Source organism: Pongo pygmaeus, chromosome 19 (genome assembly GCF_028885625.2).
Source record: "Pongo pygmaeus isolate AG05252 chromosome 19, NHGRI_mPonPyg2-v2.0_pri, whole genome shotgun sequence".
Classification (NCBI taxonomy): Eukaryota; Metazoa; Chordata; class Mammalia; order Primates; family Hominidae; genus Pongo; species Pongo pygmaeus.
Window position 1 is genome coordinate 73,054,967 of NC_072392.2, and position 16,050 is coordinate 73,071,016.

The 16,050-nt window shown below is 50.2% G+C and overlaps 1 protein-coding gene across 2 annotated transcripts; it reads left to right on the forward strand.

The window, feature by feature from the left end:
- The first annotated feature begins 491 nt into the window (after positions 1–491).
- Positions 492–15,216, forward strand: GSDMA (gasdermin A). Of its 2 annotated transcripts, XM_054457443.2 has the most exons (12): positions 492–602; positions 3,137–3,355; positions 3,710–3,887; positions 7,888–8,053; positions 8,898–8,994; positions 9,505–9,552; positions 9,964–9,990; positions 11,182–11,202; positions 11,648–11,802; positions 12,272–12,386; positions 13,300–13,373; positions 14,197–15,216. In XM_054457443.2, the coding sequence occupies exons 2-12, from the start codon at positions 3,142–3,144 to the stop codon at positions 14,437–14,439; spliced, it is 1,338 nt and encodes a 445-aa protein (XP_054313418.1). In that variant the 5' UTR covers positions 492–602; positions 3,137–3,141; the 3' UTR covers positions 14,440–15,216. The 2 variants fall into 2 exon arrangements, with proteins under 2 accessions (XP_054313418.1, XP_054313419.1); XM_054457444.2 differs by lacking the exon at positions 9,964–9,990.
- Positions 15,217–16,050: the final 834 nt, after the last annotated feature.

Below are 16,050 nucleotides of genomic sequence, written 5' to 3' on the forward strand. Positions count from 1 at the left end.
AGCAATACACACAGGCTGACAAGCCCAGGATGGAGGGCAGTGCTGCAGATGCTCTGCTCTCTGCTGGAATGTGTGGACATACAGGAATCCGTATCCCAGGACACCTGCAGACCCCCACCATGAATCCGAGATGCTCCCCAATGATGGTGATGACAGAACAGAGATGCCATCCCTGGTCACTCACACACATACACACACACACACACACACACACACACACACTCCCACTGCCTCCGTCTGCACCCCTCCCAAAGGCACCTGCCTTCCTCTCCTCTCAATCCACAAGCCAACCTCCAGCTGCCACCTCTCTATCAGCCTTGGCTACCCCCACCCACGCTGGCACCTGCCTAGCAGCTCCCTATCCACCCCCTCAGCCCTCAGGAGGCCAGGGCACACGTGGAACAGGTTGATGCTGTTCTCCAGGAAGTGGAGCGGGACGGGGGTGGGGTCACTAGGGCAGGCGGGGTCCCTGGAAGCCTCTGTCCCTGCATAAAGCAGCCTGTCCTGGCAAGGGACGGTCATCCTCTCAACCTACAGACCCAGCGAGCCCTAGGCCCTCACCCCAGACCCAGCTGCTGGACAGGACCCAGCACCGCTCCCAGGTAAGAACTTGATGACAGCAGGGAAGGCAGGGGTGCTCTGAGGACACAGGGAGATGGGTGGACCAAGAAGGGAATGGAACTCCCCTAGAGTCCAGTGGGATAAGTGTCCCGAGAGGCCTTGGGGAGGGAAGGGAGAGGCAGGCCTGTGGACATCTCTCCGGTGAAGAGGAGGCTGCTATTGCCCAAGCCCTTCCCAGGTGCACCCAGGTGGCACCAGGGGGTTGTCCTGCCCCATCCTGGCCCTCCCAGGAATGAGGGTAAAAAAAAAAAAAAGCACCTTGAAGCTGTCAGAACAGCCCCACGCATCTGTGCCGTGCTTCCTGCCCCCCTGCTGCTGTGAAGTGCCCATGGTGGATGTGGGGTGCTTCCACGCCAGCTGGTGTGGCCTCTTCCACCCACGGGGATAACTGGGGCGTGCCGATCAGCCACCCAGCCAGAGCACCTGGACTCAAACTTCAAAGACAGAGACTTAAGATGTTGACCCTGAGGTCAGGCGCGGTGGCTCACACCTGTAATCCCAGCACTTTGGGAGGGTGAGATGGGCGGATCACCTGAGGTCAGGAGTTCAAGACCAGCCTGGCCAACATGGTGAAACACCGTCTCTACTAAAAACACAAAAATTAGCTGGGCATGGTGGCAGGTGCCCGTAATCCCAGCTACCTGGGAGGCTGAGGCAGGAGAATCACTTGAACCCAGGAGATGGAAGTTGCAGTGAGCCAAGATCGTGCCATTGCACTCCAGCCTGGGCAACAAGAATGAAACTCTGTCTCAAAAAGAAAAAAAAAATGTTGTCCCTCAGGTTCCCATGGGCCCCACATTCTCCAGGGCCCTCTCACCCTAGCGCACATCTCTGAGGGCCACATTCATTGGTTCTTTCCACACACATTTGCCAAGCTCGAACTCTGTGCCAGGTGTGGTACTTGCTGCTGCAGAGGTGACTAAGACCCATTTCCTGCCCTCTGGGAAGTCACAGACGAGGAGCTGATAGGGTCAGGTGAACAGATCATAACAACAGGAAGGTGCATCAGAAGAGCGCTTTGGAAACACAGATACAGTCACCAGCTGCCTGGAGGACTGAGGGAAGAGGTCCCAGGAGGTGATCTGAATTGAGTGTTAGAGGAGGACTAGGGAGTCTTCAGACCCGGAAGGGGATATTGTAAGCAGAGGGGGCAAAGGTGAAGAGCATCAAAATGCCTAGATCCTGGCTGGACACAGAGGCTCACACCTGTAATCACAGTACTTTGGGAGGTCAAGGAGGGTGGATCATCTGAGTCAGGAGTTTGAGACCAGCCTGACCAACATGGTGAAACCCTGTCTCCATTAAAAATACAAAAATTAGCCAGGCGTGGTGGCACGCACCTGTAGTCTCAGCTACTAGGGAGGCTGAGGCAGGAGAATCGCTTGAATCTGAGAGGTGGAGACTGCAGGGAGCCGAGATGGCACCACTGCACTCCACCCTGGGCAACAGAGTAAGACTCCATCTCAAAAAGAAAAAAAAAAAGTCTGGATCCAGGCATCCCCCAGGGGCTGTGAGAGGGGAGTGGGTCTACTCATACCTGTGAGACGGGAGGCATGCACGAGGAAGAACAGGGTGCAGGGAAGTGTACCCCACACACGGAAAGGGCAACTGGGGCAGGTGAACAGCTTGGCCACCCAGGCCCTTGTTGCCAGCAGCATCTCCTTCCCTCTCCTGGTGTCCTCGGATCCTGGCTATTGCCAGTCTCTGGTGTGAAAGAAAGCTTTACTTCCACTGCTAAATAAATGCTCTAGACCAGCCGCAGTGGCTCACACTTGTAATCCCCGCACTTCGGGAGGCTGGGGTGGGAGGATCACTTGAGCCAGGAGTTTGAGACCAGCCTGGGAAACATAGTGAGACTCTGTCTCTACAAAAAAATTTAAAAATTAGCCAAGTGCATGACTGCAGTCCCAGCTGCTCAGGAGGCTGAAGTGGGAGGATCAATCAAGCCTTGGCGGTCAAGGCTGCAGTGAGCTGTGATCACGCCACTATACTCCAGCCTGGGCAACAGAGTAAGACCCTGTCTTGGAAGAAAAGAGAAGAAAGCAAAGAGAGGCAAGGAAAGGCAGAGGGAAGGAAGGAAGGGAAAGATGGAAGGAAGGAAGGAAAGAAAGAAAGAAAAAGAAAGAATGAAAAAAAAGAAAGAAAGAGAAAGAAAGAAAGAAAAGGAAGGGAAGGAAGGAAAAGAAATGCTCCAGCTGGGCTCCGTGGCAGTGAAGAAAATGGAGTGTGGAGTGAGAAAAATGCCCTTGACAAAGAAAAGGGAGGTGTGGCTTTGCTGACCATCTATGGGACTTTGGGGCAACTCTTTCAACTCTCCAGCCCTAGGTTCCTCATCATAAATTGCAGACTCCCTTGATTCTTTCCAGCTGTGACATGAGACAATCCAGGCATCTCTAAGAGCTCTCCCTGCCCCAGAGCCGGGTAAACTCTCTCTGCAGGGGCCCAGCCCATATCCCGGGCTCCTTGGCAGCCTTGGCAGCCACCTTGACACTCTCCTGTCTCCCCACCTCCACAGAGACAATGACCATGTTTGAAAATGTCACCCGGGCCCTGGCCAGACAGCTAAACCCTCGAGGGGACCTGACACCCCTTGACAGCCTCATCGACTTCAAGCGCTTCCATCCCTTCTGCCTGGTGCTGAGGAAGAGGAAGAGCACGCTCTTCTGGGGGGCCCGGTACGTCCGCACTGACTACACACTGCTGGATGTGCTTGAGCCCGGCAGCTCACCTTCAGGTCAGCCTCGAGCGGGGCTGGGAACTGAGGGATACTGAGGGAAGGGGGCTGGGCACCTGGCCTGCAAGGAGGACCTCAAAGCTCCCTCTGGCCAGAGGTGATTAGATGTCATCTAGCCCAAAGTCATCATCAGGAGCTGAGGAGGCTGGTGGTCAGGGGGATACCTCTCAGCTCAGCCTCTTTTATTTACTTGTTTGTTTTTGTAGAGATGGGTTCTTGCTTTGTTGCCCAGGCTGGTTTCAAACTCCTGGGCTCAAGCAATCCTTCCATCTTGGCCTCCCAAAATGCTGGGATTACAGGCATGAGTTACTGCACCCAGCCAGCCCAGCCCCTTTCGTCTTTTCCCTCCTGCAGACCCAACAGACACTGGGAATTTTGGCTTTAAGAATATGCTGGACACCCAAGTGGAGGGAGATGTGGATGTACCAAAGACGGTGAAGGTGAAGGGAACGGCAGGGCTCTCGCAGAACAGCACTCTGGAGGTCCAGACACTCAGTGTGGCTCCCAGGGCCCTGGAGACCTTGCAGGAGAGGTGAGAGAGGGGAGGACCGAGGGTCTCCCGGGATGTGGGTGGGGCAATGCATGGAAAGGGTGCTTGGGGCCTTGAGTTGAAAGGTAGGACCCTTGCACTGACTTTGCCAATGTGGTCACCACAGGGGAGCTCTTGAAGGCAACCCTTCTGGCCCATGGCTGCATCCAGGCCATTTCCTAGTCACACCTCCCGTTGCTGCCACCGTCTCCGGGACCACCTCCCCACTGTCACACATGCACAGGGAGGACGATGTCCACACTAGCTTGCTGTGTGATCTTGGAAAAGTCACTTCTCTTGGGACCTCAGTTTTCTTTTCTGCAGAATGACAGGATTGGATGATCATCTCTAAGGCTCCTTCTAACTCTAAGACTATGCAATACACTAGAAAAAGGAGGGATGGGTCTTAACTGCCCCCAGCTGAGACCTGAGCACCGTGTTCTGCTCCCATAAATGAAGCCTCCTGCCTGACCCCAATACACACTAAGCACACCCTCGGGAATGCTGCCCCACAGCACAAAGGGTGTGGCAGGTGCCACACTGATGCTAGGCACCACGGATGTTTGGCTTGACACGGGAACTGACTTTTAAGTAGTTAAGTAGTGGTTGAAACAAGGAGGTAAGGACTGTGAAGGCCAGAAGGAAGGGCTGGAGTAGTCATCCAGCAAGCATGTATATAGTAAAGCACTCTACTACGGGCTGGGGTGCGCCTAAAACATCTTTGTCCAAGAAACTTGCAGTCTAGGAAGGTAAAAATTTTAAAAACCTGGGCAACAGTAATTATAATCAAACCCAAGAAGTGCTAAGTGCTGTAGGGATGGTTTGACTGAGTTTTGTGGCAGGTCAAAGGGACTTCTGGCTGGGGAAATAAGGGAAGATCTCACAGACATGGCAGCCTCTGTTTTGGGCCTTGAAAGATGAGCAGAAATTGGGCATGCAGGGCTGGGAGAAGGGTATTATGAAGGCACACAGGTGAGCAATCTCAAAACCACCAAGGGCCAGGAACAGCCAGCATGGCAGGGGCGGAAGAGGCGTGAGTAGAACGAGCAGGAAATGCAGGTGAACCCAAACCATGGAAGAGGCAAGTGGCAGCTCCAGGAGACTGAATCGTAGGCACCAGGAAGATCCTGAAAATGTTCTGATGTGTCCCATGACTAATCCAGCCAGATGGAGGAAGTGTGTCAGATAGGGGAAGAGGAAGAGGGGTTTGAAGCAGTCAGACAAGGCAAGACACTTTTCTTCTTTTTTTCGTTTGAAACAGTTTTTTGCTCTTGTTGCCCAGGCTGGAGTGCAGTGGTGCGATCTTGGCTCACCGCAACCTCCGCCTCCCAGGCTCAAGCAATTCTCCTGCCTCAGCCTCACAAGTAGCTGGGATTACAGGTGCCCGCCACTAAACCCGGACAATTTTTTTATTTTTTTATTTTACTTATTTATTTATTTTGAGATGGAGTCTCGCTCTGTCACCCAGGCTGGGGTGCAGTGGCACGATCTCAGCTCACTGCAACCTCCGCCTCCCAGGTTCAAGCAATTATCCTGCCTCAGCCTCCCAAGTAGCTGGGACTACAGGTGTCTGCCACCATGCCCAGCTAATTTTTTATATTTTTAGTAGAGACGGGGTTTCACCATATTGGCCAGGCTGATCTCGAACTCCTGACTTTGTGATCCGCCTGCCTCGGCCTCCCAAAGTTCTGGGATTACAGAGAAGTAATCCCAGTTAAGTAGTGGTTGAAAGAAGGAGGTAAGGTGGCGTGTGAGCCACCACGCTCGGCTAATTTTTGTATTTTTAGTAGAGATGGGGTTTCACCATGTTAGTCAGGCTGGTCTTGAACTCCTGACCTCAGGTGATCCACCTGCCTCAGCCTCCAAAAGTGCTGGGATTACAGGCGTGAGCCACTGCGCCCGGTCTTTTTTTTTTTTTTTTTTTTTTGAGACGGAGTCTCTCTCTGTTGCACAGGCTGGAGTGCAGTGACACGATACAAGGTCACTGCAACCTCTGCCTTCCAGGTTCAAGTAGTCCTCCTGCCTCAGCCTCCTGAGTAGCTGGGATTGCAGGTGCATGCCACCACACCCAGCTAATTTTCGTATTTTTGGAAGAGATGGGGTTTTACCATGTTGGCCAGGCTGGTCTCGAACTCCTGACCTCAGGTGATCTGCCTACCTGGGCCTCCCAAAGTGCTGGGATTACAGGCGTAAGCCACCACCTCCAGCCAAGACACTGTTCTTCTATCCCATGAGCAATGAAAACTGAGGACCCAAGCTGGGAAAGGGCAAGAGGAGTGAAGAGGGAGGAATGGATGCAACGCCCATTGCCAACGGTGATAGAATGGCCTGGGCTTGGTAGCTGATTGCAGGATGAGGGAAAGGGTTTTGTCAAAGGTGACTGTGAGATTTTACCCAGGTTGTGACATTATAGGACATTAAAGGTACCATTACAGGTGACAAACAGGAAGACACAGGTTAGAGGTAGATTTGGAGATTGTGAGTTCCTTTTGGATGTTTTGAGTTTCTGGTTCTGCTGAGACATCAGCTGAGAATGTTGAACAGGTGATTGGAAATAAGGGCCTGGAGCTCAGGAGAGAGGTCAAAGTGAAGATAACACACAAGGTAATCAGCAATATAAAGATTAAAACTGTAGGAGCCAGGGGAGGAGTCTCACTCCCGTAAGCCCAGCACTTTGGGAAGCCAAGGCAGGATTGCTTGAGCCCAGGAGTTCAAACCAGCCTGGGCAAGAGAGTGAAACCGCCATCTCTACAAAAAATGAAATATTAGCCGGGCATGGTGGTGCGCCTAGAGTCCCAGCTACTCAGGAGGTTGAGGCAAGAGGATCACTTAAGCCCAAGAGCTCAAGTCTGCAGTGAGTTATGATCGAGCCACTGCACTTCAGCCTGGGCAACAGAGTGGGACCTTAAAAAAAAAAAAAAGAAAAAACTGTAGGAGTGAGTTGGGTGTGGGGAGCTTTTGGAGGGAGTTGAGACAACAGGACTGAGAACAGAATCTTACAGAACATAAAATTTTAGAGAACCAAAGAAACTGGAAAATGAGGTGCAGACAGAATGGATAAGATTTAGAAACTGGAAGTACTGGAGTTGAGCCAGGATGGTACAGTGTCACTGGAAGCCAAGAGAAGCCAGCGCTGCACAGAGGGTTTCCATAGCAGGATCGAGTATTGCACAGAGTTAGGCGAGGTCATTGAGACTGATAGGTAAGAGATCATTGTAATTTCAGCTGAGTAGTGGAAATAGAAGGCAAATTATAAAGAATTTAGGTGGACCGGGCATGGTGGCTCACATCTGTAATCCCAGCTATTCAGGAAGCTGAGGGAGAAGAATCGCTTGAATCCAGGAGGCAGAGGCTGTAGTGAGCCAAGATCGGGCCACTGCACTCCAGCCTGGGTGACAGAGTGAGTGAGACTCCGTCTCAAAAAAAAAAAAGAATTGTTTTGATATATTTGCCAATGAAATGAAGGAAAAAAATAGGGTAGTAATTTGAGGGAGTGGCATGATCAAAGCAAACAAATTTGTTAGGATTAGGGACACGTTTATATATGGAAGCAGACAGAAGAAGCAAGTGGTGAGGAGGAACTGGTGTTAATAGCAAGAGAGAGCATAAGAGGTGGAGAGAAAGGATCCCAGAGAGATGAATGGGGAGGAAAGGGGGGAGGGGGCGCATCTACCCCTGAACTGGAGGAAAAGGAGGTAAGAAGCACCCAAGAGGCCCTGTTCCCGGCCAGGTGCTGGCCCAGACAATTACCGAGTTTATGTCTGAGCAACCCAGGAGGTCATCATCATTATACTCATTTCATAGATGAGGCAATTAAGACTCAGAGAAGCTGCCCTGCCGGTAAGCATGAGATCTGGGTTTCAACCTCAGCCCTAGTCCAGAGTCCTCACTCCTTCCCTGCCACCACAATGTCTAGCTCCTGGGAATGACAGAAGGAAAGAGGAGGGTGCGGTACAGGCAGGAAGGAGCTCTGAACGGTTCCCTTATGTTTCTCCTGCCACAGGAAGCTGGCAGCAGACCACCCATTCCTGAAGGAGATGCAAGATCAAGGGGAGAACCTGTATGTGGTGATGGAGGTGGTGGAGACGGTGCAGGAAGTCACACTGGAGCGAGCCGGCAAGGCAGAGGCCTGCTTCTCCCTCCCCTTCTTCGCCCCATTGGGGCTACAGGTTTGATTCAAACACACACACACACACTCTCACACCCACACTCACACTCACACATACACATTTACATTCAGCCCCTCCCTGAAGGCTTCATTAGCTTTGCCTGATCAGCGCCCACCCAGGATGCTGAAAAGGGCCACTCCTTCCCCCGGCTCTTCAAGATCCAAACCCCAGACACATGCCCCCTCCCTGGTCAGTGGCACCCAGTGAGGGCAGATCCCTGCGCCAGATGCCACAGGGAACTACTGGGGAAGGGGAAAGTCACATTCCTGGGTTTTCCCTCATGGTGCTCCCAATCCAAAGAGGAGACATCTTTACTCTCAGAAAGTCCTCAGGTTCATAGAGGAGACACAGAGGCTAAAGCCCAGAGAACACAGGCTTGAAAAAGCCAATGGAAATAAGGAATGGTCTCTATACCTCTATCTATTGCATCTAAATATTCCAGGGATGATTTGGGATTTGGAGTCGGGAGTAGGGGTTAGTCATGGAAAGCGTCCTGAAAGAGGTAAGCATGGGACAGATGGTGAAGAGGAAGAAGGAGCCAGGGCTTGGATGGAAGCTCTAGGGTGATGTACAGGCAGGAGATGGAGCAGGTCTGCCCGGTTCCCTTCATGCATCTGAACCAGGAAGACAGATACAGGTCACTAGAGGGAAAATCAGCAGAAATGAGCGCAAGGACTTTGAAGTCCTTCCTCAGAGTCCAGACCAGGGACACCACTGAAGGCTTCCAGCTTCTTATCTCCCTGAATGCTCTCAGCCCTGACCCTGCACCTCCCCCAACTCACACTCCCAATATCTCATACTTAAGATGTCCAGAGATTCACAAATTCTCATTGTCTAATTCTAGGGATCCATAAACCACAAGGAGGCTGTAACCATCCCCAAGGGCTGTGTCCTGGCCTTTCGAGTGAGACAGCTGATGGTCAAAGGCAAAGATGAGTGGGGTGAGCAGAGACCCGCATGTTCTCCCCACAAGATAAGAATTACCTGCACCAATACTGAGGCACCCTGGTCCCCTCTTGCGGAAATGTCAGAGAATGAGTAGGGGGGTGTATTGTACTGTGATCCGACTGCAGCCATGGAGCCTGCTCTGGAGAGAAGGGTGAAGAGGCTCCTGGATTCTGAGCATCTTCTTGGTGCTGGGCACTGTGGTCATTGGGGGAGGGTGTACAAAGATGAACATGCACCGCCTCTGCTCTCAAGAAGTCTGTGACCAAAGGAGGAAACAGACAGAGACTGGAATGGAAGGTAGAAAGTAGTGTTCTCATAGTAGAGAATTTATCAAGGAATGGAATTTATCCATTCCAGCAATGGAGGTTGAAGCCGGGAATTAAATGAAGCATTTGGGGTGCAAGGTCCTAGCCCTTAGCAGAGCCCTTTGGCTTGAGACTGAAGAAGGGAATGTGGGGCAGCTGCTAAGTGTCCTCCTGCCCTCCTTCCCTTGCCCTTCACAGATATTCCACATATCTGCAATGATAACATGCAAACCTTCCCTCCTGGAGGTAAGTGAAATTGCTTACGGGTTTCCCACCTCTTCCGCCCTACCCCTGACATTATCTGCCAAAATCCTCCACCCTCTCCTAGCTTATACTGTAATCCCCCAAGGAGCCTCTGCTTTTGTTTCCCAAGTCCCTAAGAATACCTAGCCTCAACTTTAGGAAAGACAGATAGAGGCATATAAATACTGTCCCAGAGAGATATAGAAACCGACAGACAGAGACCGGAAGGCACAGTCAGAAGCAGAAGTAAGACTTGGAGACAGAGTGTGTTCCCGAATCGTGGGGGTGGATGAGCTAGCATAATCTCCCTGTGTTTTTATAATGATCACTGATGAAACTGCCTTGAAGACTGTTTTAGATGAAAAGGCAAAAATGGGTTTTGTGCTGACAGATGTGCATTTTTTCTGTCTTCAGAAAAGTCAGGAGAGGAGAAGGTCATCCGTAAGTGTTTCCTTTCATTCCACTGAAACTTTCTTGACTCGGAATTCTAAAACTCCAGTCTTTTTCTTTCCTTCTGACAGGACTGACAGGGAAATAGCAGAGCGAATCTCAGCAAATAATTGTCCCCGAAACATGGCAGAAATTCCAATAGCTTGGGAAAAAGCAGTGGAAAGGGGGAGTCTTTGGACAAGATGCCCAGGTGGTCTGACGCCTGAGACCTTTGTGCTCAACAGCCTTAGTAGCAGCCAGGCACAGTGATTCACGCCTATAATCCCAGCACTTTGGGAGGCTAAGGCAGGAGAATCCCTTGAGCTCAGGAGTTCAAGACCAGCCTGGGCAACATAGTGAGACAATGTCTCTATTTAAAAAAAAATTTTTTTTTTGAGGTGTAGTTTCACTCTTGTTGCCCAGGCTGGAGTGTAGTGGTGCAATCTCAGTCCACTGCAACCTCCACCTCCCCAGTTCAAGTGATTCTCCTGCCTCAGCCTCCGGGATTACAGTCACCCGCCACCATGCCCTGCTAATTTTTTGTATTTTTAGTAGAGATGGGGTTTCACCATGTTGGTCAGGCAGGTCTCGAACTCCTGACCTCAGGTGATCCACCCACCTGTATTGGGATTACAGGCGTGAGCCACAGCGCCTGGCCTTTTTTTTTTTTTTTTTTTTCTTGAGACAGAGTCTCATTCTGTTGCCCAGACTGGAGTGCAATGGTGAGATCTCAGCTCACTGCAAACTCCGCCTCCCAGGTTCAAGCAATTCTTGTGCCTCAGCCTCCCGAGTAGCTAGGATTACAGGCGCGGGCCACCACACTTGGCAAATTTTTAGTATAGATGGGGTTTCACCATGTTGGCCAGGCTAGTCTCAAACTCCTGACCTCAGGTGATCCTCCCACCTTGGCCTCCCAAAGTGCTGGGATCACAGGTGTGAGCCACTGCGCCTGGCCTAAAAAAAAAAAAAATTAAGAGTCTTAGTAGCTATAACCCGCTACACACACATCTGCAACTCGGCCGCCCAGCAACTGGGGCCAGAACCACTCAGTCACGGTAATGCCAGGAACAAGGTAGCTGGGCTCTCCCAGGAGACAGGCAGGATGTATTTCCTCATCTTCCTTAGTGTCTCATCCCCTGGGTATGGCTGCCATTCTGAAGGACTGCATTCTTATCTTTTTTTTTTTTTTCCTTTTTTTCTCAGTTATCCAGGCATCTGATGTTGGTAAGGAACTTTGTGAGTTTCTCCCAAGACTTTGGCATGGAGGTAGCATTAGGGGTAGAGAGAGGAGAAGGCAAAGTCATTCTTCTTTGTCAGCTAACTCATGAGAAGGGAAAACAGACCTTCTTTCTCCACTTTTTGCTGGAGTCTCAAAGAAAAGTCAAGTGTGTACTGATATGGGATAAGGCCTGGGATCTCGGGAAGATTAACTGTTGGGTTAGATGATACATGCGTCCTGGCCCACCTTCTCGCCCCAACCCTCAGGTTAGGGTTGGTGGATAGTTCTGTCACGGCATTCCTTGGTAAAGAAAAATGGGGCCAGGCTCAAACTGCGGGGTAGAGCATGGGTACCTAAAGGGGGCTGAGTGTAGGAGCCCTGCAGGGGGAATGCTGACTGGAGGGGAAGGTGCCTGATGGAGGGCTGTGTGTCCCATTATTGTCCCCAAAGGGGACGTACACGAAGGCTTCAGGACACTAAAAGAAGAAGTTCAGAGAGAGACCCAACAAGTGGAGAAGCTGAGCCGAGTAGGGCAAAGCTCCCTGCTCAGCTCCCTCAGCAAACTTCTAGGGAAGAAAAAGGAGCTACAAGACCTTGAGCTCGCGGTGAGGACCTAGTGGAAGTGGGGAAGAGTGGGAGAAGGCATGTTTTGGTGAAGGTTTGGTGGGGGCGGGTATTGCAGCAGGTGGGGAGATCTGACAGGGGCAGGAGGTGGGTGGCCAGAGGAGTCCATCTTAGATACCTTCCCCAAGGCTGGCCACGTGCCCCAAGACGGCCAGGCCACTGCTCCCTTGGTCCCCTGGAAAAGGGCAAACAGTGGGCTCCCCTGAGGCACATGCTCCCTCTGATGGCCAGAAGGGCCGTCTGCTGGAAGGGCTGGAACCTTCCCTTTCCAGAGTCCAAAACTCAGGGAACAAGGAACCCAGGAGTCCAGTACTCTTCAGGACATGAGGCCTCGAAAAAGAAATCAGGAAATGGAGAGAGTTCCCGCATGTCAAGGGGTTATTATGTGCTGGGCCCTGGGTTGGGCCCTTTCCTATGTTATCTTCAATAGTTGCCCACCTTCCCCCACAGCTTGAAGGGGCTCTAGACAAGGGACATGAAGTGACCCTGGAGGCACTCCCAAAAGATGTCCTGCTATCAAAGGAGGCCGTGGGTGCCATCCTCTATTTCGTTGGAGCCCTAACAGGTAAGTGGGGAATAAGGTCTTCATTTATAGACCTTTTCAGTAATAGGAATGAATCGCTTGAATCAATTCCCAAATGGATGAATAAATGAATGAATGAATGACAAATTATACCACAGTTAAGTAGTTTATATCCACATTTTTATAAATTGATTTCATGGCTGGGTGCAGTGGCTCACGCCTGTAATCCCAGCACTTTGGGAGGCCAAGGCGGATGGATCACCTGTGGTCAAGAGTTCGAGACCAGCCTGGCCAACATGGTGAAACCCCGCCTCTTCCAAAAATACAAAAATCAGCCAGGCATGGTGGCAGGTGCCTGTAATCCCAGCTACTTGGAAGGCTAAGGCAGGAGAATCGCTTGAACCCGGGAGGGGGAGGGTGCAGTGAGCCGAGATCACTCCATTGCACTCCAGCCTGGGCAACAGAGCGAGACTCCATCAAAAAAAAAAAAAATTGGTTTCATTCCTAAGGATTTGCTTGGTCACATTGGGTGGTCTGAGAAGACAGCCTAGTCTTGCTAATAGAGGTTGAATAATCCTAGTTTTATCAGCAACATATTTAAAATTTCTGCATATAGCTAAGCTCATCACTTCTATCCTGTTACCTGTTAGCTTTAACTTCAGGGAGTAACATTTTCTCATCTTGCCCCGAAAAGCTCTTCTTCCCTCCACATTTTCTAGTTTTCCACTTAGAAAAACTCTGTGGTCCTTCAGGTGTAAGCCGAAACATTTGTTCCCTTAAGAAGCCTGCCCTCCGACTCCAAGAGCAAAGTGGACCTCTCAGCTATGGCTCCCTTAATACCTGCATTGTAATCACATCCAATGAATGAAGGCTGAAATTCTGGAAGTGCGCTATTTGGAGGCTGTAGTCCCCTCTGCACCAGCAACACACATCTTTCTCTGCTTTTTTTCTCCAGAGCTAAGTGAAGCCCAACAGAAGCTGCTGGTGAAATCCGTGGAGAAAAAGATCCTACCCGTGCAGCTAAAGCTGGTGAGGGAAAAACAGCAGATGCTGGGGAGAGTCTGGGAGTAGCTGCAGCCAGTGGAGATGCAGATTTCGCCTAAGGATGGAGCCATTCTGGAGGACCCCCGTCTTATCCCAGGGGCTTATGCCCACTCCTTCTTTCTCTCTCTATTTCTCCTTTTTTGTTATTTCACAAGAGGTAGAAGACTGAATTTCTGGGCAATAATCTGGGTTTATTAGCCTGATCTTGGGAGAAGAGACAGAAACTCTGGCCTTGCTTATTCCTAGCCAAATATTGTAAGCAATTTTTTTTTTTTTTTTTTTTTTTTTGAGATGGAGTGTCACTCTTTTTGCCCAGGCTGGAGTGCAATGGTGCGATCTTGGCTCACCACAACCTCCGCCTCCCGGGTTCAAGCGATTCTCCTGCCTCAGCCTCCCGAGTAGCTGGGATTACAGGCACCCACCACCATGCCCTGCTAATTTTGTATTTTTAGTAGAGACAGGGTTTCACCATGTTGGCCAGGCTGGTCTCAAACTCCGGACCTCAGGTGATCCACCCACCTCAGCCTCCCAAAGTGCTGGGATTACAGGTGTGAGCCACCTCGTCTGGCCTGTGAGCAAATTTTTTAATGTGTCTGAGTCTGTCTCAATTTATTCCTCTGTAAAATGGGGCTAAAAATCAATGTGCTGCCCACTGTATAGGGCTGTTCAAAGACCCAGATGGGGTTGTAATGTAAGGTAAAGTAAGGAATTCTAATAAGGGGAATGTAACCTTCTTGTGATTTTTGTAGGTTAGGAGAGGAGAGAGGTTTCCAGTTCTTTCTTTTCATGCTGTTTTGATTCCCTCCAGGTGGAGAGCACGATGGAACAGAACTTCCTGCAGGATAAAGAGGGTGTTTTCCCCCTGCAACCTGAGCTGCTCTCCTCCCTTGGGGACGAGGACCTGACCCTCACGGAGGCTCTAGTCGGGCTGAGTGGCCTGGTAGTGCAGAGATCGAGCCCCCAATATATGTGGGACCCAGACACCCTCCCTCGCCTCTGTGCTCTTTATGCGGGCCTCTCTCTCCTTCAGCAGCTGACCAAGGCCTCCTAATTTGCCTTTTACGTCTGCTTCATGACTCCCTAATGCCTTCCCAACCTCGTGGTGCTGTGTCCTTACCACCTAAGGGCATTTCAGAGCCATCAGCTGAAGACATCTGAAATCTCAGCTGGTCACCCATGATAACCAATTTCCACCTGCCCAACCATATATCACCCCCTACCCCTCCAGCTCCACAACCCACTAAGCCCATCTGCTGATGCTTAAATTTTCTTTTCTTTTTTTTTTTTTGAGATGGAGTCTCGCTCTGTCACCCAGGCTGGAGTACAATGGCGTGATCTTGGCTCACTGCAACCTCCGCCTCCCGGGTTCAAGCAATTCTCCTGCCTCAGCCTCTCGAGCAGCTGGAATTACAGGCGCGCGCCATGACACCCAGCTAATTTTTGTATTTTTAGTAGAGACAGGGTTTCACCATGTTGCCCAGGTTGGTCTCGAACTCCTGGCCTCAAGTGATCTGCCCGCCTCGGCCTCCCAAAGTGCTGGGATTACAGGCGTGAGCCACCGTGCCCGGCCTATGCTTAAATATCCTAGGAGTAGAAGCACTCAGACTTTTAAAACTATGAGCTGTTTCAGCAAAACTGAGAAAAAAAAAGATTAATTAATTTCCTATCCTAATCCCTCCTACTTATACTTCCCCAAAAAACAAGCTTTACTGGAATTAATGGAAAATATTATGTCAATCTTAGGATGATATGTCTTTTGGTGTTTTTCTTTAAAGAATTTATCATACAGAAATTCTTAATTTGTGCCAGAAAAAGAAATTGTTATCATACTGCATATAAATCATATGTACATGAATATGATGCTGTACTGTCCTCAGGCAAGCTGGAAAATGCTCAGAGGGTATAGAATGTGGAATCCAGATTTTTTTTTCCTGTTCAATTAGTTTTCTTTAATGGAATCTAGAGTCTCAAGTGAGAAGATATCAAAGCAGTTTGTCTTCAAAGAAGAGCATTTGGGGGTCCCCTAGCTCTGAGTTGAGGGAAAGACCAAGAGATATGTGGTAGAAGCCCGAAACAAAAATAAGACAGATTTCAAATTTATTGAACAGAAAATGCAGATGGGCCTTTAAAAAAAAAGGGGGACCCAAGAATAAGACTAACCCAAAACTTTAAAAACTAAATTGTGATATTATTTCACCTTTCTCTGTTCTGCCCTGAAATTTAGGGTTCTTGTAGGAGGAAGTAGTGTGGCTAGGCTTGGCATATGGACCTACTACTAATATGGATATTACAATCTCATCAAACTGCTGGGTTTATATCATCCTCCTCTGCCTAAAAGCTGGGTTTGAACATCTTTCACCAACCTCTTTTAAAGCAGTATTAGAACCAGACACCGTAGCTCACGCCTGTAATCCCAGCACTTTGGGAGGCTAATGTGGGCCGATCACTTGAATCCAGGAGTTCAAGACCAGCCTGGGCAACATGGCGAAACCCCATCTCTACAAAATATACCAAAAATTAGCCAGGCATGGTGGCATGTGTCTGTGGTCCCAGCTACTCGGGAGGCTGAGGTTGGAGGATCACTTGAGCCTGGGAGGCTGAGGCTGCAGTTAGCCAAGATAGCACCACTGCGCTCCAGCTTGGGTGATGGAGCGAGATCCTG